At 51.7% G+C, this 22396-nt stretch overlaps 8 protein-coding genes across 8 annotated transcripts; 4 read left to right on the top strand and 4 right to left on the bottom strand.

Moving 5' to 3' along the window:
• Positions 1-450: 450 nt before the first annotated feature.
• J7T55_012862 (glucose-6-phosphate isomerase) lies at positions 451-2320 on the top strand (the record flags this gene model as incomplete). The annotated part of the gene is made up of 3 exons (XM_053141495.1): positions 451-980; positions 1103-1636; positions 1693-2320. 3 exons carry the CDS (start codon positions 451-453, stop codon positions 2318-2320), a joined length of 1692 nt encoding a protein of 563 aa, XP_052995211.1.
• Positions 2321-3244: 924 nt separating this feature from the next.
• On the bottom strand, positions 3245-4379 carry J7T55_012863 (uncharacterized protein; the record flags this gene model as incomplete). The annotated part of the gene is made up of 4 exons (XM_053141496.1): positions 3245-3442; positions 3630-3709; positions 3779-3869; positions 3993-4379. 4 exons carry the CDS (start codon positions 4377-4379, stop codon positions 3245-3247), a joined length of 756 nt encoding a protein of 251 aa, XP_052995212.1.
• Positions 4380-7431: 3052 nt separating this feature from the next.
• Positions 7432-8341, bottom strand: J7T55_012864 (3-oxoacyl- protein; the record flags this gene model as incomplete). Its single annotated transcript, XM_053141497.1, has 2 exons — positions 7432-8228; positions 8287-8341. The coding sequence occupies 2 exons, from the start codon at positions 8339-8341 to the stop codon at positions 7432-7434; spliced, it is 852 nt and encodes a 283-aa protein (XP_052995213.1).
• Positions 8342-9669: 1328 nt separating this feature from the next.
• On the bottom strand, positions 9670-11564 carry J7T55_012865 (major facilitator superfamily transporter; the record flags this gene model as incomplete). The annotated part of the gene is made up of 4 exons (XM_053141498.1): positions 9670-10706; positions 10783-10974; positions 11178-11284; positions 11350-11564. 4 exons carry the CDS (start codon positions 11562-11564, stop codon positions 9670-9672), a joined length of 1551 nt encoding a protein of 516 aa, XP_052995214.1.
• A 438-nt stretch (positions 11565-12002) lies between these two features.
• Positions 12003-13805, top strand: J7T55_012866 (minopeptidase ypdf; the record flags this gene model as incomplete). Its single annotated transcript, XM_053141499.1, has 4 exons — positions 12003-12361; positions 12421-13026; positions 13120-13493; positions 13612-13805. The coding sequence occupies 4 exons, from the start codon at positions 12003-12005 to the stop codon at positions 13803-13805; spliced, it is 1533 nt and encodes a 510-aa protein (XP_052995215.1).
• Positions 13806-13839: 34 nt separating this feature from the next.
• Positions 13840-14393, bottom strand: J7T55_012867 (uncharacterized protein; the record flags this gene model as incomplete). The annotated part of the gene is made up of 2 exons (XM_053141500.1): positions 13840-14124; positions 14202-14393. The coding sequence occupies 2 exons, from the start codon at positions 14391-14393 to the stop codon at positions 13840-13842; spliced, it is 477 nt and encodes a 158-aa protein (XP_052995216.1).
• Positions 14394-15621: 1228 nt separating this feature from the next.
• On the top strand, positions 15622-17099 carry J7T55_012868 (uncharacterized protein; the record flags this gene model as incomplete). The annotated part of the gene is made up of 2 exons (XM_053141502.1): positions 15622-16477; positions 16540-17099. The coding sequence occupies 2 exons, from the start codon at positions 15622-15624 to the stop codon at positions 17097-17099; spliced, it is 1416 nt and encodes a 471-aa protein (XP_052995217.1).
• Positions 17100-18043: 944 nt separating this feature from the next.
• Positions 18044-21159, top strand: J7T55_012869 (uncharacterized protein; the record flags this gene model as incomplete). Its single annotated transcript, XM_053141503.1, has 3 exons — positions 18044-18254; positions 18462-19370; positions 19424-21159. 3 exons carry the CDS (start codon positions 18044-18046, stop codon positions 21157-21159), a joined length of 2856 nt encoding a protein of 951 aa, XP_052995218.1.
• Between the last annotated feature and the right edge of the window lie 1237 nt (positions 21160-22396).

The following is a 22396-nucleotide window of genomic DNA, read 5'->3' on the forward strand; positions in this document are numbered from 1 at the left end:
TTGCTATGATGTCTGTCGGTGGGCTCTTGCTTGTTGCTGTGTCGGAAGCTGTGGAAGCACAGGACCCCGCTCCCACCTGGGCAATTCCGCCTTCTTTTCCTCTTGGACTCGACGTCAACATTTCTCTCAAGATTTTGGGTTTGTCAATTTATTCTCCCTGGCAGTCTTGTGTAAAGCCTCATCCCTCCCAAGTGTTCAAATCCCACCTCTGTCACCCATTGAGCAACTGCTCTGTGCACAACGTCGGTCAGTCAGGAGCTCCAACCTGAAGCTGTGGCTCACCTCCCCCCTCCCACCCCCCCCCCCTCCGATGTCACCTCCCGCACCTTTCTGCCGATTCTGCAACACCCAGCCATCACCCCCCTCTACTACTCTGATCCGAGACTGACACCAGCACTTGGGGTCTCAGCAGGACTTATCATAGGAACCCCTACGCCTTTCAAAGACAAAATGCCCCAAGCAAGCAGCCTTCCCGCCTGGAGCGAGCTTCAGCAGCACCGTGACACGGTCGGCAAGTCCTTCGTGCTCAAGGAGGCCTTTGCCTCGGACCCCAAGCGCTTCGACAAGTTCACCCGCACCTTTACCCTGCCCGGCACGGTCTCCTCCTCCGGCAAGCCCACAGATATCATCTTCGATTTCTCCAAGAACTTCCTAACAGATGACACCTTGGACCTCCTGACGAAGCTGGCCTCCGAGGCCGGCGTCGAGAAGAAGCGCGAGGCCATGTTCAGCGGCGAGAAGATCAACTTCACCGAGGACCGCGCCGTCTACCATGCTGCCCTGCGCAATGTTGGCCTCGAGGGCCAGCCTTGGGACTTGAAGGTCGACGGTGTGGACGTCATGGCAACCAAGGGCGGCGTCAATGATGTCCTGGCCCACATGAAGGAGTTCTCTGAGCAGGTACGGAGCGGAGAGTGGAAGGGCTTCACAGGCAAGAAGCTGACGACCATTGTCAATGTCGGTATCGGCGGGTCCGACTTGTAAGTGGGACTCCCCGGTTCATCCGAGCTGCTCTCGCTCTGGCAGCAACTTCGGGGCCATATGCGGGCCATGGGCGTGGACATGAACATTGGACAGTCTTGGAGCTGACATGTTTTGGTAGGGGACCGGTCATGGTCACCGAGGCACTGAAGCACTACGGTGCCAAGGACCAGACCTTGCACTTTGTGTCCAACATTGACGGCACTCACGTCGCAGAGGCTCTCGCCAATGCCGACCCCGAGACAACCCTCTTCCTGATCGCCTCCAAGACATTCACCACCGCTGAGACCACCACCAACGCCAACACGGCGAAGACCTGGTTCCTCGAGAAGACAGGCGGCAAGGGTGATATCGCAAAGCACTTCGTGGCCCTGTCTACCAACGAGTCCGAGGTCACCAAGTTCGGCATTGACAGCAAGAACATGTTCGGCTTCGAGAGCTGGGTCGGTGGGCGATACTCTGTCTGGAGTGCAATCGGACTCTCCGTCGCTCTGTACATCGGCTACGACAACTTCGAGAAGTTCCTGGCTGGTGCGCACGAGATGGACAAGCACTTCCGCACTGCGTCTCTGAAGGACAACATCCCTGCCATCGGCGGTCTCCTGAGTGTCTGGTACAGCGATTTCTACAACGCTCAGACGCACCTCGTCGCCCCGTGAGTTGAAGCTTCCTGGATGACTTCGTTCTTGTGGCTGACAGCCGTTGTGACAGCTTTGACCAGTATCTACACCGGTTCCCCGCCTACCTTCAGCAGCTCTCTATGGAGTCCAACGGCAAGACCACCACCTCGGACGGCACATCGGCCAAGTATACTACCGGCCCCATCCTCTTCGGCGAGCCCTGCACCAATGCTCAGCACTCCTTCTTCCAGCTCGTTCACCAGGGCACCAAGCTGATTCCAACCGACTTCATCCTGGCTGCCAAGTCCCATAACCCCGTCTCCGATAATTTGCACCAGAAAATGCTGGCCTCTAACTACCTAGCGCAGGCCGAGGCTTTGATGGTCGGCAAGACGGTAGAGCAGGTCAAGGCTGAGGGCACGGCGGAGGACCTGGCACCTCACAAGGTCTTCCTTGGAAACAGGCCTACGACGAGCGTGCTCGTCGGTGGTCACATTGGCCCGGCGGAGCTGGGTGCGCTGATTGTCTACTACGAGCACCTCACATTCACCGAGGGTGCCGTCTGGGACATCAACAGCTTCGACCAGTGGGGAGTTGAGTTGGGCAAGGTCTTGGCCAAGAAGATTCTCAAGGAGCTGGATGAGGAGGGCACCGGGTCCGGCCATGATGCCAGCACCGGTGGCTTGATTGGAGCCTTCAAGAAGTACTCTAGCTTGTGAAAGGCCTTCTGAGTCGGGGAAATGGTGGAGTTTTCGGCCTTGACCACAGGCACCAAGCAACAGATGGGATAGCTTGAACGCTTGTAGCTGCCACCTCCCGGGACATCTGTGTGTTTTCTCTCATGAAATGAACAATCAGTCCTGGTGAACCTCTCTCGTCATAAATGTTTCGAACGTAATAGCATTGGTTTCCTGCTAGGACCGACCCAGCCATAGAACCGTTTTGAGTCGGGACCTACACGCCCCGCTTCTTTCGTTCTGGCGATAATGATGTGAGTTTGTGACATCTGTGGCTTGGCTTGAACAAATCTGACCTCGGGATCGCGGGAGTGCCAAAATGGGTGCTGTGCCCCTGCAGTGTAGATGTCAAAGTCTAGGTCCATTGGACCTGTGGAGCATTCGAAGCAGCAGGTGGATCGTAACCCAAAGCACATAAGTTAATAATGACCATTTATATCCGGTTCATCCAGTTTGGAGATATCTGCCCGACAAGCAATTCGCATCTCGTCATGGTCCATCGTACGTTGTCCTTCTCCAGCGCCCCTCTCAATTAAGAAGGGCCGTGAAGGGGTGGGAGATGCCAAAGGACTCAGTTTTGGGTCCCAAACGCCCTGAAACTGGTGGTGCTCTAGGAGTCAGATCTTCGCTGGAAGTGTAAATCGGGGGATTGGGGGTTCTTCCTAAGCAGGATATGTAAATACTCAATGTTCTAGTCGTCGATCGAGAAGAATGCTATCCTGTTATAATGACAAATGGGTAGTTATTCAATTGCATCTCTCTGGGTGTATTGATACTGTTACTGATCGTTGCCCCCGGCTTTGTTGGTCCCCTCCAGGACCGTATACAGAGCCATTCGCCTCCGCGGATTGACAATGTCTTTATGTACATCAACGATTGTTAAAGGAAGCCCAACAGGCATCTTCCTCATATCGTGCTACACTCTTGTACCTTATCCACAACATACTCAGCGGCATCTACGCCGTATACCTGAACGTAGCTCTCGTGGATAGTAAGCGCGTCAGCTGAAGTACCGTTATCGCAGAAGTAATCGCCACTATCGCAGTAAGAGATCATTTTCTCGGCCACAGGGAGGCAGGCTGCGTTGTCTAAACGTGGAAAAAACTGTTGCCGTGGGAGTTAGCATGGTTTGCATCGACATGCTTTTGTCGTGAAGGGAGGGTCTCAAGGCGACTCCATCACCTAAGAACCGTGCATTGGCGCTCTTGAAATGCCATTGCGCTATCCAGATTCGCAACTTTCCCCTGCAACCCTCTCTCTTTGTCGATCCGAAGCAAAATCAAGTACTTACGCTGACATTCGAGGCATTGCCACGATCCCAGGCGAGACCCTTTACAAATGATGGGTCTCCCATGAGGACGACAGCCGCGACTATGAATAGTTTTAGCTTCTGACTAACTCTCTCAAGGAATCCGACACCCTCAGCGGACAAGAGCTTACTATTCTCGGCCACGATCGCAGAATATGGGGACGTTGGTGGGAAACCTGCTGAGCTGCGGCCGCAAAGAAAGTCTGCTGTGACTTGGGCGCCCTATCGTAAGATAAACGAATCTGTCAGTATCAAAATCTTTGCCCATACGCCATGATGGCAAAGAACTCGGACTTATATTTCCAGGCTGGTGTGTTTCTTGGAGGCAATTGGGTCCCTACTCACCTGAGAGTAACCGAGAAGAACCATCTTGCTGTCCGGACAACAATCTTGATACTGCAGCGCGATCTCTGTCAAGTTGCCGACACCTGCTGTCTCAGACTCCACATATGGGTCCAGCAGAGCTGGATAAGGGTTGGCAACAATGTCCGAGCCGGGGCAGGACGCCACAATGGATTCGGCAACGCTGCCCAACACGCCCGTACCAGGCGCCTCAGTAGAAGCGCGGTTGACTATGATGTGCGCGGCACCAGTGGAGGGCGTACAGGTGATATTGCTGCAGTCAGCCCGAGGAGTCAAGTTGCTATGGGCCTGAGAATTGGGTGGCAGGTGAATAGATGCTGCTTGGATGGGGCCCACGAGGGCAACGAGGGCGGTTGCGATTGTCTTCATTTTGGTGCAGTCGATGAAGCCGTGGAAAGACGCAGGTGATGAATGTCCGAGAAAATAGAAGGGAAAAGAGTCGCAAAGTATTGGGAGCCTCTTCGTTCCTATTTGTACCCGTCCTGGGTATTGTCGATGTTTCCGTGCTTGGCCCAGCTGTCCTTCCTTCGCCAATAATTTTAAGTCGGGTTTCGTCTCCTTCCGCCCTCATTCGCCCAGCATTGACTGAAAATAATACCTGGCTTTAAGAACGACTTACTAGACTGTTGGCGGGTGACGTCTAGATCCGGTGAGCCTTCTATCTCTCTTCAACGGCCGAGGCAAGTCTCATGAGCTCCGCGATTAGTCCATCCGATTGGGTCTCTCAATGCTTTGGATGACGAGGAGATACGGCGAGAAGCGAGGATGGGATGGTATGTAGCGCGCCCGCCAGCATGGACTTATTATGCGCCCTGGCAAACTTCCCGCATCTTGCAAGGCCCCACTATATCTGCCCCAATTGCAATCCTCTATTTCTTTCAATACGGTCCGCCTGGTCTATCTCATGGCAATTGCCGGGGTAAAGGAGGGTCGTAAAGCCGCCAGCAAGCAAAGCGCACGGTGGTCGACCGCAGCTCGTGATGTTGACCACTTCTGGTTAGGTTCCTTTGCATTCTCCCGAGAAATGGGGTCGCCCTCCAGGATGATCGCACATCCAGCCATGCTTAAGACAGGGAGGTTGCACATTGAGGTCGCGGGGCAAAGTTTACGATTCATCTACGGCTGATGCGGCCAAGGTTACATTGAAACTTTCCTGATCACACACCAGTGGTTCGTCCCGCGTGCGACAGTCTACAATGCCGCGTTCCCGGAACCAGACTCTGTGATATCGGATGGGTTCCACTCATCCTGCAAGATTCTCGAGCGTGCTTCAGGGGTGCCCCTGAACGTCACATTGACGCCCTGGTTGCTGCACATGTGGCTTGCAGATCAAAGACCGTTGCCAACGGGCGATTTATACACAAACCATCTGATCCAGATCCCAAGTCTCTGGTACTGAAACATCCCACTTCGGATGTCTTTTGCTTTTGTTTCTTCTCTAGCAATCGACATCGGCCCCACTAGTACGCTGCACATAGTCCCCAAGTGCTGCTGCTGCCTCAACAGGAAGCCCTAGAACCAGCTTACTGCATGAGTCGCAGTCTGCACACTCACACTGGGGCGGTGAGCCTCATCGTTTGCGATTGGAATCGCAAGAAATGCTCCTTTTGGGATAACCCTGACGACTGCACAATAACAAGTACCCACCACTCTTCGATCACACATTCTTCAGGAATCTGTGGCTGGAATTGTGCGTTTCACAACACCGTCTTTATAAGAGCAATCACCAATTGCCTGATCACCGGTGTGGTGTGTACACCGAAATTTGTCTTGCTGATTATGTTGAGTGTTTGTTTTGTTGTGATGGGCCCGATCCCCTCTCTGGCTTGTTGGCAGATGGCGGAATACCCGCTCATCACACTAGATCTTCACGAACTCAAGCATATTCAACACCTCACTACTTTGCCTATTCCCTAGGAGCTAACACATTTCGGCCCAGTAACTCGGCACAATCGGCCTTGCATCTTTATACAGCTCTTTGTCCAGCAAGAACCTATTTAACTAATGGTCCTCTGGGTTTTACAGACCACCGGAATTTAGTGCGCCATCGTCAAACTGTACGTTTTCAATAGAACCATCTCATACGAGAGCAGTGCTTGATCCACATTCACCTTCCCATTAGTCTGTAATGAGCTCTCAGTCGTATACAGCCAGAGCTACCAGATATTTTCGATAGATAAGGAAGCATAGGGTATACACGGCATACTAGTGAATCTTACTAGTCGCTGGCTCAGTGGCGTTGCTGAAACATAATGCCGGCTTCCATATCTCGCCGGGAGATCTAGGCCCCTTTTGTTCCTAAGAAGTTGCTACCTTTTAACTCTTGACTGGGTATGCGCTGTTCAAAGGAATTTCGGCTGCCTGCTCTGTCTGTAATAAAATAATTAATATAGAAATAGAACTTGTGAACAACCATGGCAGCTTTGAACATGGCTCATCAAACGGAAGGGTGACCACGTAACCACCCTCATTCTTCTGGCTGGTATCTTGTATGAGATCTCACGAGACTTGAACCCTATTGATCTAGGTCATCACTGTCAAGAGTGGCCGTATGCAGATGTCAGCGTCAGAAGTTGTAACAGGTCAAAGAAGTTTGAGGTTTCTTTCTTAACGCTCGAGTGGAGTTCAGCTGCGTGGATAGAAATGATCACATCGATTGATTCTCTCCACCTGCAATTGGGTTGGAGTGGTGGGCGTCTGAGCGGGCGAGGTAGAGGTTGTCGACAAGGTCGACCAATCATGGTGTGTGTTTCTTTCAGCACGAACTCTGAAAGAGGGTCGAACACAGTTTGAACTCTCGAATCGCAAATAGTCTGATCCAGTTGATGAAAATGGTTGAAATACAGCTGCTGAAGACCTTGACCTCTGGAATGAGTGATTCAGTCATTGATTATGACGTGGCTTGCATATGAACACCTGGCAGCAACATATCTACGTAGATTACGTCAATCGAAACATCTTCGCATCGTCCCCTGGCCTCGCTTCTTCTGCCACCCGACGTCTGTCAATGATTTGAAGGTGTGCCAAGAGCACTGATGTCTTGGGTGTACTTGAAACCATAACGAAACGTAGGGCAAACCGCAACTTCTCCTCAATAGGTCACCTCCCACAATTCAACTTGGGTGTGACTTGATGGGAACCTCAGGGCCACCCACGCGAAAGCGCACCCCGTAGCCAGCTGGATGGATCACTCATCTTGATTGCGATTCTCTCTCGACTTTATTCTATACAAGAGTCAATAAAGTCTGTGCTGTCCATTTAAAACACGCCTGCGTCTCAATGTCCAATTTGTCTTCCCACAAAACTGTCCGCCCAGAACAGCAAATACATTTTCAAATTTGTCTTAGCTCTCTCAAGATGGGCATACACGCAAAATGCAATTCTGTGCTTTTCCATCATAGCTACATACAACATGTCTCGTTCACATGAGCATTCCACCATTAGCACAAACGACTTGCCCTGTGCACCACGCCGCATCTGGAAGACAAAGCATGGCAACGATCCCTGCAACCTCGTGCGCGTACGCAGGCCGACCCCCCGTCGTTTTGGCGTCTTGGACAACGTCCTCCGCGTCAATGCCACTCCTCACACGCATGAGTGGCGTATGCTCGATCCAACCCTTAGCCTCTCTCTTGAACTCATCCGTATTCGACGCGTATAGAGGTCCTTCTACTGGACCCGGGGTCACGCAATTCACTGTAGCGTTCTCGGAAAGCTCTCGAGCCCACACGCGAGTCATGCCCTCTATAGCTGACTTCGTTCCCCCATACACTGCCTGGCCGACGAAACCGCAATGCGCAGATATAGACGAGATACTAACGATACGCCCGGAGCGATCTTTTGGCAAGTAGGGCTGTACGGCCTGGATGAGCATTAGGGGAGCCAAGACGTTGATGCGGAAAGTAGTGTCGAATTCCGATGCCTTGATATCAGGCAGCTTATTGTTGAGAGCAATGCCGGCCACATTAAGAACAATGTCGATCTGGAACGTCTTGTTTGGCTCAAGCTCGGTGAAGTGCTTCTTGACTGCGTTCACAAGGTCTGTGGGGCCAGTGGGCTTAGCGAGGTCGCCACGGACATCGAAAGCCTTGATGCCATATTTGGACTGTAGAGCTATGGACAGGTCTTCCGTAGCAGGGGCTGCATCAGGAACAAAGTAACTCAGGACAAGGTTGCAGCCCTTGGAGGCAAGGTTAGCTGCGATGGCAGTTCCTATAGCTGTTTTTATGGGTTAGACATTTTGCTCAAGAGGCAGGATCTGTGGAAAAGCACTCACTACCAGATGCCCCTGTGAGAAGTGCTAGCTTGCCTTCGAGAGGTCGATAAGCCATTTCGATAATACCAGACCTATCTTCTTTATTCAAGAATCAAGGTTTCGATGTAGCTCAAGACAATATGGAATGATAGAGTTCAGACAACGCGAGGATGCTCAACAAGAGAAGAAGAAATCTGTAGGTCTACAGTTGGCCGAGGATGATAAAGTCGAGAGAATGAGGGCATAGGGTTTATATATTGTAGTCTATCTGGCTATGTATGTACGACTCTCGGTCGGCTATCAGCTGAAGACACCGAACCAATGTGGATGTGGCCTTTCTATGCGCCGCCTCACGCATGGACAAATCCAGACCCTCACAAAAGCTCGCCGAATACCTCTCGTATGTCTTGAAAGCTCACTGTGACCCACAAATCCCAAAATCTTGCGATATTTGCAGCCCAGTAACACACGTGCCCCAATGGAGTCGACCCTTCGAAGTTCCTGAAGGAACATGCGCGCCAATCAGATGTAGGCACGCCAATAAGCCCGGCTCGTCTTCATCCCTCAAAACCCGGCCGCGCCAAAATCGTGGCATGGTGCGTTCCTAGACTTTGACCGTGTAATCTAAGGGAATGGACAAATGTTCTTTTCCAATCACTTGGCCTGAGGAAAAGAGAATGTATCACCGCCGGCTAGATCGGGATTTCAGGTCCCTAGTTTCCTAGGGTTGCCCGCGCTAACACTGAAAAACAAAGGAAGTTTGCTAAGGTCCGTCTGCCTGGACCCGTAGCCACAACCCTACTGCGCAAAGGAAATCGGATGTTCATCTCTTAAATTTACAGCACAGAATACCGAGTAGACGCTTGACTTACGTTATAGAGACCTCTCAACACTTGGCAGGGTCGGCCGTCATAAAATCTTACCCTGACCCTGGGCCGGCCGTGGTATACCCAACTTGGAAGAACTGTACACTTGATAATTGATTTACACTACAAGCTGGCCCTATGTACACCGAAACCTATGTGACTGGCCTAGGTGGCGTCCTTCTTCGGGTCACTTGCTAACTGATTGCGAGTACAATCCGATGGACCCTTGCGAAGCTTCGGGTGCAGGTTCACTTTTGTATAGCCAATAGAGCATGGCCGAAACGGGAAAATAGAGAAGGAGCTTCGAAACCTCGGTAAGAGGTCGCATATTTCGCCTCATCCGACATCATTTTCGTCATGCTGTGGCGCAAAGAACTACAGTCTCTGAGCTCTATTCGAATTGCTTGCAAGTCGCAATAGCTAGGCTCGGATAATAATAGTTCTCCCACAAGGGCAATACTGTATAGATTAGGATAGGTCCGGGATTCAGACACTCGTAGTCAGGTTCAAGTGCGGATTGATCTTGACTTCTGATTATCTATGATCCCCTTTGATCAAGTATGACGCCGGAGGGATCTTTGGTGGTCTCGTCACCCCAGCTTCCCTTCCATCCGTTTTCGGCAAGATAGGCCTTCCAATCGTTATCGTCATCTTCCAGTTTCCTTGACACATCTGGAATTACGAACAGTGCCACCAGAGCGCCGATTACTGCAAACGCCGACCCGATAAGGAATGCGACTTGATCACCTTTTGAGGGATCGGTAGAGTATGCGTTGAGAATGGCAGTAAACACTTGAGTGCCTATCGCAGCGCCAGCTTTCGACCAAGCTGCTACAAAACCCATCATCTGTCCGCGAATTGAAGTTGGGAAGCACTCTGACGCCGTGAGAACCACAGTGCTGCCGGGACCAACTTCGCCGAGGGTGAGGAAGATTCCGTAGAGGACAACAAACAGCGGAAAGATGTTTTGGATCGGGTAGATCGCTCCACCAAGGATAAACCCCAAAATCGCCTGCATGCCAAATCCGAGAGCCATAGTCTTCCGCCGACCGATCTTGTCAGAGAGATATCCACCGAGGAATGGGCCTGGTATATAGAAGCAGTTGATAACTGTACCCCAGCCAAAGTTCTTGACCAGGCTGTCACCAACATTGACTCGCGATATGATTGTAGAGCTGAAGATTCCAAACGGAATCGAGATCCAATTATAAAGGAACCAAGTTGTTGCACAGCCGATAAGTGGCCGGTAGTATCTCTTGACCGCAAGAAGGTATGGGGTGCGCTGCTTGCGGAGGGCAGATTTGCGATAAGCAGTCGAGACGGCCATCTTTAAACGGAACCAGAAGATCACCAACGGTGGAACAAGGCCAAGCGCGAACGAGGTTCGCCAGACGATGTCATATTTTTCAACATCTTGGCCAACGCAGAGGAGCAGGAGGAGGGGAACAAGGCCTCCCCAGACATAGCCTAGCGAGCTAGATAGATCGGCTAGCATAGCGAACATGAAGCCACGGTGCTTACGGTATTGGTGACTCTCGTCTGTTGCTTCAGCAGCACCAGCACCGGAAACAGGATCTGGAACACGCAATGAGGCGTTAATGAGGACATTGTCGATGCCAATTGACTCTCGGAAATGAAAACGGATACTCACACTCGCCACCGGCGCCTACGCCCGCAATCCCACGCGCAATGATAAGCATCCAGAACATTCCCGTAGGCGAATTTCCACTTGCAGCAGCGGACAGCACGATCCCAAGCACTAGGAAGGTCGTCGTGGCAACGGCACCTGTCTTGCGACCGAGCTGATCGACGACCACACCAAACGAAATCATCCCAAGTATCACTACAACATCCAGAGTCAGCTATTAAAGCAGCAAAGAAGACGCATGTACGGATACTGGGAGGTATTATCAGGCCATCATATGCCAATGACCTGTCTCAGAATCTGCAGCCTGACAACAGGCTTTGAGGCAAGTAACAAAACAGAACAGAGATGGCAGATGTTTCTGCTTGAAAAGGTTGAAATGGTGTCCGGAAGCTGCTTACTACCAATGAGGAAGGCGTTGCTGAGGCGATCGTATATAGAATCGGTAAGGGCCTCTGGGTACAAAACAGCTAGTAGAAGCTCGACGTTGCCGATAACAGCGGCATTGCTGGACGAGTAGAATAGCCATCAGCATCACTGTCCTGCGAGCTGGGTCTGGAGTTGCCAACTCACTATCCGTCAGATCCAATTGCAAGGCCAGAAAAGAGCACCATGAGCCAGACAGACAGTTTGCTGTAGTAGGTCTTGTCTTGCCCATCTGCGGCCTGGATCTCCACGTCGCCATCGACGGTTGCTGACGTCGCGTCCACTTTTGACTCCTCGATTTCTAGTTTGTCGCCGGGGGCTGCTGGAGCTGCAGACTCGTGGCTGATGCTTGGGATGGCCATGATTTGTCAACTTGACACAGACTTTCTGTTGACATCGGCGTGTGGGAGACGGAACGAGAAGCACGAGTTCACGGCGCGAGATGGAGCCGTGAGATAATAATATGAACTCCCTCGACTTGTTACCGCCGCATTCGGGCACCCGGTTGATATGGTCTTATCATGGCGGATGTAACGTACGCGCGTGTTCTCATCAGACAGGGCGGACCGGCAGTTCGCCGGCATCCAGGGTGCGATGCGATATCCGGTGCTGGGGGGCGGGGAAAGACCCTGGTTTGCCGGCACGATCATTGCATGTAGGGCCGATGTAGCATGCCGGTATCGAGACCTGCATCTCTCACACCACCTTTCCCAAACACCTCTGGTCCAGCATCTCAGGAAGCGTAATCCGTAGCACACTTTGAGAACGACCAACCAAGTCGGGTACGAGATATCAAGACCATGGAGAAGCTACAACATGCAGCCGGAAGCGAGCTGCCGATGGCTCGGCCCGCTTTAGGATTTCCATCCCGAAAGCGTCGAATTGCTGTTACCTTGAGCAGCGCTGTTCTGGCGGCACTCTGGCTTGCTTCTTTTCTTGGTGGCGCAATCATATTTCCTTCCCCCCGGCGGATAGAACACTCAGCTTTCGATAAAGCCCAGCGATGCGCCATCGACAATCTTCACAACGACCTGTCATTTCTGGACCAGGCCAAGCCTATACAGGCCGAGGAATTCGTCAGCCGACGCGATCGTCTTGCCCAGGCTTTAGCAGTGTCTGAAGTCGACGCCTTTGTCCTTGAACCGGGCTACACGTTCCAGTATGTCCTTGTATGAATAGTGCACGAGGCCTGTCATGCATCAACTAATTCCTGGCTAGATACTATGGAAACATCTCGCAGACAGACTGGGAGCCTTGGGAGCCTGAAGAGAGACCTTTTCTTATGCTTGTCTTGCCTGAGACTTCCTTGGATGGCACTATCAAAGCCAAGACAGCGTTCCTGTCGCCACATTTTGAAGAGGGCCGCGTGCGGATGCTTGGCATACCCAGCCGGGATGCTGAGCTGGATATCGTCATTTGGGAAGAGCACTGGAACCCGTATACAACGTTGCTGAAGTCCCGGCTTTTTGCGGAGTTGAATCGCACTCCCAAGCTGATGATGGACGAGGAGATCCGAGACTACATTGTTCGAGGCTTAGACGCCGCAGGCTTCGAAACTGTAGGGCTGAACTCGGCTGTCGAGCTTGTCCGCCAGACAAAAAGTGCCGCCGAGGTCGAACTCCTGAGGGCTGTCAACACGGGAACTGTCGAGGCTGTCAGAGCCATGAGGCCGTGTCTGGTGCCTGGCCTGACTGAGAATGAAGTAACGGATATCCTCAACAACGCGATGCTGTCAATCGGGTTTCAGCTCTTCTTCAACATTGTGCTTTTCGAAGAACACGGAGCTCTACCCCACGGTGGATTTGTTACGGGCTGGCTCAAATTGTACGTATCAGGGCAAGATCAGTGATGTTTCTCGCATTGCCCCTTTCAACGCCACCTTGATGCAATTCGTCGAAGGTCGCTAACATGCAACAGAAAGCACGATAGCATGGTGGTAATCGACGTTGGAGCCCATTACCTGGGATACTCATCAGACATTTGCAGAAGCTTCTTCATAGATCCGCCAAAGCAGAAGCTCTTACTACATGGCGGCTTCCTGGCTAGTGTGAGGCGACTGCTGCGCCTCGAAAGAGAGCAAGGCGGGGAGTGGAGTCCACCGGATCCAAAGCTCCACGCCGAGAAGCTGCGAGTGTGGGATATCGTTCTGGAGGCACAGACAGCCGCAGCGGGTGCTTTCAGACCCAACGCGACAGCCGCAAGCATCGACATTGCAGCTCGGACCGTAATAGAAGACGCTGGTTACGGTTATGGATTCACACACCGGCTGGGGCATGGGATTGGAATCAAGGGTCAGCAGCCATGCCAATTTTGCTCTCTGTCTCTCTCTTTTTCTTCTCTCTCTGTCTATCCTTTTCTCTCTCACTTCATTCGAAGGTACACACCAGCTGACACCAGGCCAAACCGCAGCTCATGAGTCACCGTACTTGAACAAATGGAACACGGGAATCCGCCTCCAAGCGGGCATGACCTTCACCAATGAGCCAGGCATCTACCTCGAGAACCGCTTTGGCGTGCGCCACGAGGACATATACCTTGTCACAGAGAATGGAGAAGCGGAGCTACTCTCCGGGAGGCGCGCCCGAGGCCCCTATGACCCCTAAAGCCAGTGTCTGGTTTTCAGCCCCAGAGTCATAATCACAGCGACAGGGCCTTCAGCGCCGCCACCATAGCCCAACCGACGGAAAGCACATCCAAGAGGCCGATGACATCCATGCTCTGGGAGATAGCCGCATTGTATTGGTCTACTAGTGGTACCTTGGCTTTTGTCGCCCAAAAGTCGTGCATGTACCTGCTGGCACCGAAGCGGAGGGCCACCGCGAGCACAGCGGGAACAATGCTCTGCAACGGGGCGGCGAGGAGGCCGGGGCCAGAAGGGACGAAGAGCAGGTAGGCCACAGCCGTAATCAGAGACACTAGGCACTTGACCGGGGAACTCGAGTCAGTTTGTCCGGCATCTGGCATGTGAAGAGAGAAGATCAGGGCGTGGAAAGACTCACAGAGATAAAACCAGTTCCTATGGTGTAACGTGTGCCCCAGAGGCGGTCCCTGGCCGTGTTGCTCCACTCGGCTGCTTTCTCCGCTTTCGCCTCGTATTTTTTGATGTTGGCGATGGACGTGATAGACTGTGACGTTGCGTAAATGCTGATAAGGGTGATGATGAGGGCCACGAGGCCGGTTGGGAAGAACATAGTGGCTGACTGGGCAGGTAGATTTGCAGTTGAATGTTTCTAGGTGGGCCGAAGGAGATATTTGTGAACTGATGGTCGACTGGAGACCGCCCAAGCAGCCAGGAAGACTCTAGAAGGGTACTATGTACTCGCAGTGAACGGAAGAAGCTTTCATCAAGAGTAATCTAAGGTACGTAACTAGGTAGGCACTGCTGGGGTACAGAATGACGTCACTATACGCAGGCTTCGCTTGGAATAACCTCGTTCGATCTGGACCAAATTTGACAGCGAGCCTTTAAAGCAGCTCAAACGGGAAAATAGCTGCGAGAGAGCTGTAGACGCACACTGCACATTGAACAAGCTTCTCCTGTTCCATCGCCGTCACTGCTGTCGCAAATTCCCACGCGCGGCCGCGTTGGTTTTCACGCATCTACAGAACAGCCCATTCGACCGGCCACTCCCCTGAGGCTGGTCAAGGATAAAAAATGACATAGTCCATCTGGGGCTTCGCTCCGCCGGGGCTTCAGAATTTCTGCGTCCAAGATGCTGTGGTAATTATCCTGCTGGTGCAGTGGCTCTGTTCCTAGGCATAAGTGGGTATGAAGCCCACGACAGCGAGTCTCTCATGTCAGACACTTGCTGGATAAATACCGCAAGGAATGGCTGGCTTACCGGCAAGGCTTGCACGAGATGCTTGCGCAAAATTTGTCCGGTGTAGTGTTTTGTCTAATCTTCATTGCTGGGAGGCGGGAAAACCTCAAGTTTCGAAAGGCCATCGTATCGTGCGTACGGAGTGGAAACAAACAATTCAATATTGAGGCGGCTCAAGTGCTCTGGACTCGACAATGAGACGAGGCTGAAAGCTTGTTCCAAGAAATCCATACATTTGACTCCAATGTCAATAACTTTCAAAGGCCTTTCCAAGCAAGCCCCACCACGCTTCACAACGCTTCACAACGCTTCACAACGCTTCACCGTCCTGTCGTCGGATCCAGCCCTTCTTCGCCGACACCAGCTCACCTAAGGCTTGCAGTTACTCACGCTTCATTCAGTACCTGGGTACAAGATCAAACACCCTCTCTTCCAAAGCCGACTTTCCAACACAGCCGATCAGGCCTTGTACTTCTCTTTTCTCAGGCCTTCCCATCTCAACTTTGAGCAACCTCATTGACCAAACCCGACTTCCCGAAACCCCATTCTGTCAATCAAACCAAACGACGTTGAACGACTGCTTCCTTCTGAGAAAATAATGGCACCAACATCGCTCGACGCAAATGCGGACACCACGGTCCGCATAATCCAACGTGGGCCTGTCAAGCCCCTGCAGGTTGAGTACAAGGTACTCGCAGCTGCTATGTCCGCCAGTCCCTACTGGCAAACTTTTATCCGCCACATGAATGGCTCCATGGGCTTCGCGTCAAACAATACTCACATTGAGGACACGGGAATCACCATCGTCGCCGTCGAAATTGTGCTTCGTGGCTTGCATCAGACTTACCACCGACATACGAGTAGCGCCGATGGCTCCAATAACGACAAAAAAACAAAAGTCGAACAGCGAGTCAAAAGCAATGATTCTGTCAACACCAACAGAGCAAGCCGCGGAAACAAAGGAGCTGTGGAGCCCGGCGCATCACTAAACTCGGAACCATCGCCTGCGAACATCAGTGCCTCTAATCAGGCCACTGCTGTGTTGCCCGAGGGCGGTGAGGCACTGCCGCGGCTAGACCCAGTGGGCGTGGAGCTCTTTTTCCCCCAGGAGCTCTTGAGGGCAGCCGTGTATGATGTATGGGGTGTTTTGGCACTTATCAACTTCCGAACCTGTAAACAGTCACATCGAGGAAAATTCGACGTTGACCGCACTGTTGTTCGGTCATGGTTTCTGAAGTGGCGCGAGACCAACTTTCAGACCTTCAACACCCAAGCCGATTTCGAGAAAGCCCTCTTTCCAACTTTCGCTTTCGACGATGCAAACGGATTCGCTAGTGCAACAAAGTGGCTGTGTCAGAAGACGAGTGTTGGCAACATCGCTGAGTACAGCCCCTTCGTGCACAGCCAAGCGACCCAATGGTACCTACATCTCCATCTTCCCAAGGAAATTATCTGTAAGTCTCCCTTGAGCCTGGCTCGTCAGTAATGTCCCTTCAATATGCTTACAGGAAGATAGCTCAGACTCGCATCGCCCGGAGTCAGCTTCGTGTAAGGGTCAGCCAGGAAATCTGGTCCATCATTCGTAGCAGTCGTGGCTGGCTCTCGAACAGCAAGAGATGTGCATGCTGGGTGGTTGCACACTACAAATACCTCGAGGCGCTTAAAAATGCAGAAGTCCTTTGCCCCGAGCTTGATCGCAAGAAGTCGGTCGCGGAGCTGGTCAAATGCATGAGAGCGGTCGAATATGAGGAGCCGCTCAACGCCTGCCTCCAGTGCTCAAATGCTAACATAGGCCAGCATTTGTCGATGGCCATTCGTGCTGGACTTGATTTCGAGGGACTTTGTCTGGACTGCATGCTCGCATCGGTGACACCGAACACTAGCCCTCACCCGACTCCATACCAGCTATACGCCGACCGCTTCGATCGAAAGCATGAGCGCTGCCTTTCGTGTCGATTCCGCCACCAACATGCATCCTGGTACTTCTCATGGGTCAATGAGATTCCCAGACAGGTCATGTATCCTCCGAGGCAAAATGGCAACGGCTTGGACTCGTTCGCAGGAGACGAAGACTGAATGATCTGGCCAGGCCACGAACAGCAACGCCACAATCCGGAACATGATGAGCTGGCGCATAGTTGGCGTTGCCTTGATTTGCAGCACTGGGGGCTAGGCATACTTTTGAGATGTTGCCATTCTGCCAGCAAAGGACTCTTTGTCTGCTCGCCAAGACGGAGGCAGAGGACTGGGTTGAAAGGGCCCAGCGGATCTCATGCATTCACACCTCAACGCAGGTTGACCTGAGGTTATGGCCGGTGAGAAATCGAGTGAGTCACAAGGGTAAGAGAAGGTGGAACGTTGGCTGCAAAGGCGAGGCTAATTTGCCGAAGGGACAGTTCCGCTCGTCGTCGGCATGTACAATAGGCAATTCAAAGCAGGCGTGACTCTGTGATTTGGAGAGAGGGGGAACTAATATGAGGAGACAAGAGAAACATTCCATGCCGGAACAGCCAGGTCATTCCCTTTACAAATTTCTGATAGTGAACGCACAATTTGAAGGAATCGGAGAACAGAGTACAATAGAAAGTTGGAGTATCTACCGGCATTCGTAAAATACGCTCAATTCCCCACATGGCGCCGGTGTCAGCTCGGCCGACGATACTGTAAACCGTCGGCTGATTGGAATACGGAGTGATTGTCAACGTTGCATCATTTTGATGCCCCCGTTTCTGACATCACCACGACTCTGGCGGCCATCACCTAGGTAGCAAGGACCCCTCTCCAGCGCTTGCAGTGACACTCGGCAGACTCGGGTGCTCATCACCCATGGCCTTAGTTCCACAATCACCAAGAAAGGAATGGAGGGCTATAGGCTAGTGAAATCAAACCGGCCTTGCTGAGCTGTCGGGGTATCTGTATCTGTCAAACTTCATGGGCCTCGGCCAAGAACAATGTGCTATTCGTCACTTTTCGTGATACTCTTCATCCTGGCCAGCAGATGCGAAGCACTGCCTGCAATCATGTATGCTCTCAGTAACGGCCGAGAAGCTGTGATCTTCGGGTCCACGATATCAATGATCATAACGACGGCTTTTGGTAGCAACACAATCGACCTCTCATCACAAGAGTGGACTCTCTCCAACCGGGACTATAACATCTCCGTTGCGGGCAAAGTCCCATCGCACGTACACCTCGATCTTCTCGCCGCTCAGGTCATTGGCGACCCATACTGTAAGCATCTTTCGCGTTCAATTCTACACTCTTCAAAGGAAAAATCTTCCATATCCTTAATTGGTTTCCCTGCTTGTCTTTGAAACGCATTGTCAGGCTGCAGCTTTGAGACAAGCAATGGGTATATGGTGGCCTGCTCCACCCTGTCTTTCGAATGCATTACTTTGCCCGATGCTTTAATCACTAACTAACTCTAAATACGGCAAGTTGGTTTGAACGACTTCAATCTTCGCTGGGTGGCATGGGCGGATTGGAACTATACGACTACGATCCCGAGTCCCCAACTTGACGACCCCACGGAAAGCAACACCACCACATACTTGCTTTTCAACGGTCTAGACACCATCACCAATATCTGGCTATGTGGTCAAAAGGTTGCGAGCACAGATAATCAGTTTCGACAATATTATTTCGACGCATCCCCCATACTTCGATCCTGCCCGAATGGGAATGCTCCAGAGCTCTTGATCCAATTCCTTAGTGCCCCAGCAACTGCAGCCTACCTTTCCTCGCAACCAGGAGCTGAGACTTGGCCCTGGGGAGTCGAGGGCCTGTTCGAATTCCCCCATCGTCCATTTATCCGTAAGGAACAGTCTGACTTCGGATGGGACTGGGGTCCTGCATTCGCACCAGCGGGAATATGGCAGAAGGCCTGGATTATCCAACTACAGGGGGAGGACCTGAGCGTGAGAAATTCCATCTTTGATTTATATCGCGTGGGCCAGCTGCCCTATCTTCAGCCAGACCAAGGAGCAGACTGGATCCTAAATGCCAGTATTGACGTGCTCGGGACGGTGCCAGAAGGGGCAATGTTGAAATATTCCGTCTTTGACGTAGCGACAAATGAGACAGTGGGCAGTGGAGAATTAACGAATGTCACCAACGCGGGAGATGTCATCACTGGTCAGGCCATCTTAGGTAGCAGCGACTACAAGCTCTGGTGGCCGTCTGGTCTGGGTGAACAGAACCTGTATAATATTGGCGTTGAAATCATCTCTCCCTCAGGAACGAAGCTGGCGACTGTCGTCAAGCGTACCGGCTTTAGGACCATCGTTCTAAACTTGAGCGAGGTCACACAAGCTCAGCTTGCCCAGGGAATTGCGCCGGGAAACAATTGTAAGTGCTTCAGTGGGGTCTTTACAACGTTCATGCAAAGCTGATTCATCCAGGGCACTTTGAAGTCAATGGCCATGAGTTCTACGCCAAGGGAAGCAACTTCATTCCACCAGACGCTTTCTGGCCACGAGTCACACCGCAGAGAATCCAGCAACTTTTCTCATCAGTCATTTCAGCGAACCAGAACATGCTTCGAGTTTGGGCAAGCGGTGCATATTCACCAGATTTCATGTATGACCTTGCCGATGAGATGGGAATCCTACTATGGAGCGAATTTGAGTTCGGAGACGCTCTCTACCCCGTGAAACCTGCTTTCCTCGAGAATTCAAGACGAGAAGCTGTCTATCAAGTTCGAAGAATCAACCACCATCCGTCTCTTGCCCTTTGGGCGGGGGGTAACGAGCTCGAGAACCTTGAACTGCACGAGGTGTTTGAGGCAGCACCGGAGGAATACGATCGCTACCTGCACGAATATGAGACACTTTTCCTAGAAACTCTCCTTCCGGCAGTGTATGGAAACTCGAGGAGTATCACGTATATACCTTCGAGTACAACTAATGGGTACCTCTCTCTCAACTTTAGCAGGCCTATCCCGATTATACAGCGGTACGACAACGTTACACCAGGAAGCATATACGGTGACACCGACCACTACAACTACCATGCAGATATGGCCTTCAACATAACAACGTATCCGCAAGGTCGCTTTGCCAATGAATTTGGTTTCCATAGTATGCCGTCTATGGAGTCCTGGCTCCCTGTCCTTCCAGAAGAGGAGCTTCATTTCAACTCATCCACGATTCAACTCCGCAACCATCACTACCCCTCTGGCGGCCTCAATACATCAAATTTTGCCAACAGCACAAAGGGAATGGGCGAGATGACTATTGCAGCAGAATTGTACTATCCTGTCCCAAATAAGACATCTCCACAGGCGAACTTCTCGAGTTGGATCCATACTACACAAATATTCCAGGCAGATTATTATAAAAGCCAAATCCAGTTCTATCGCGCCGGAAGTGGACGACCTGAAAGGCAGTTGGGTAGTTTATATTGGCAGCTCGAAGATATATGGCAGGCGCCGACTTGGGCCGGCGTTGAGTACGACGGTAGATGGAAGGTCCTTCATTACATCGTCAAGGACATCTTCAAGAATGTTGTAGTCACACCGGTGTGGAATGTGAGCAGTGGAATTCTGACCGTTTATGCTGTCAGTGATCTCTGGTCGGAGGTGCAAGGGAGTGTGAGCATGGCATGGTTGAATTGGGCGGGGGAGGAGGCCAATATCTCTGGAGGACACGCGATGGGCACAACGGACTTTGTTGTGAAGCCGCTCAACAGTACTATCCTGGCAACTATTGATGCCGGTGGGATGTTTAGAAGTGGTATCAACGACGATAAGGATGCCGTACTCGTTGTTAATCTCACGGCCACTGGGACACTTCCCAATACCAACGCCACCAAGACTTTCACTCACGCGAATTACTGGACGCCAACTCCTCTCGCTGGCGCGGCACTTAGAGATCCGGGTTTGAAAGTCAGCTATAACAGCGAAACCGATCAGTTCACCGTCACTGCAGTGAGCGGCAATAGCGCGTGGACTTGGCTTGCTTTGGACCCTGACGATTCCCCAAACACAATCATTGCTTTCGATGATAATGGGTTCTTCTTGCGACGAGGGGACACCAAGACAGTTGGGTACGAGATCATTGGCGGCAGCCAACCATCTGCTGGTTGGCCGGGAAGAGTGACTGTACAAAGTATTTGGAACAATACCTTGGCGGACTAGAGTGCCACCAACGTAGCGACTGAGGAACTCGACGGCTGGACTTGTACTTCAGACAAGCTTTTGGGCGACTGAACTGTGCCCACCACATGATCTGCTCAGTGCGGAAAGGTTTCGTGTCTATCGAGGAGCCCTGATCACTCGCATGAACTATCAGCCCCGATCGCTAGACACCATGTTGAGAGTTTACGTGCTGTGGTGCTGGAAAAGGAAAATTAATCCATTAAGGTTCCTGCCGCGGAAAGACCGCTAATGTTGATGGAGTCTAGAATGATAATGTGCCAGCCACTTCTTTCATGCATTACCACCATGAAAGTGTCCGACAATAAGCATCAATGTTCTTTTCAGGCTTTGCTTTCTGTGTCGACATGAATTGAGCTGATAAAAATCCGGGACACCTTGCAGAATGGGGAGCTTTTTCGAATTGTGAAAGCATGTCGAGCAAATAGACATTCAAGTAAATCGCAGTCAGGCTCCAGATATGTGCCCGTCGGCCCGTCTTAAGTAGCTCGCGAGCATCAATGATCTGGAATGGGGACAGTTCCGCTAACGTGAATACTGAATGAGGTTCAATGCGCGGATTGAAGTTGATGGAACATGTGTGAGTCTGAGTCCGGTGCGTGCACTTCCAATGACCCATTAAGCTATGCACACTTCTATCAAGTTTCTTTTATTTTCTTCCTACCTGAGGTCATCGGCCAGGTTCGTAGCTAGCTTTCAAAGTGCACATGCGTAAATCAACACAGAAATCTATCGGTCATGCGTGGCAAATGTCCGTTAAGGGACAGAGAACAAGGAGATGCGTATTGAGTTGATATCGAATCTTGGGATTACAAGGCCGCTGCACCTGTGGGCATGCGGCTCCGCAGCTATACGCCTTTGCACATAGCAATCTTATTCCAAGTCTTGGCCCGATGACGAGCGAGGGAACAGACTCGTGTGTCTATCAGGGAGACACGCGACCAGGAAAGATCGACGTCCGCCGAGAATTTGCACAAGTCATTCGGAATGCTGATGAGGAACAGGCGGGACAAAGATGAACAACCTTGGATCAAAAATAGGCCCTCGGTCTACTTTGCCCACCTGCAGTGTTCGCATTTTCATGCCTTTCCCCCCCCAAATCCACCCCGTCGAGTTGAGGACATGCCCGTCAGCAATACACAACCTTGCGTGCAGCACGGTCACAGTGCATTAGCGGCACCAGATTAGTCTTAGGCCCCAGCCAGGTACAAACTTCTGT

This window comes from Diaporthe amygdali (assembly GCF_026229845.1).
Source record: "Diaporthe amygdali strain CAA958 chromosome Unknown NODE_9_length_1275696_cov_64_842800, whole genome shotgun sequence".
NCBI classification, from domain to species: Eukaryota; Fungi; Ascomycota; class Sordariomycetes; order Diaporthales; family Diaporthaceae; genus Diaporthe; species Diaporthe amygdali.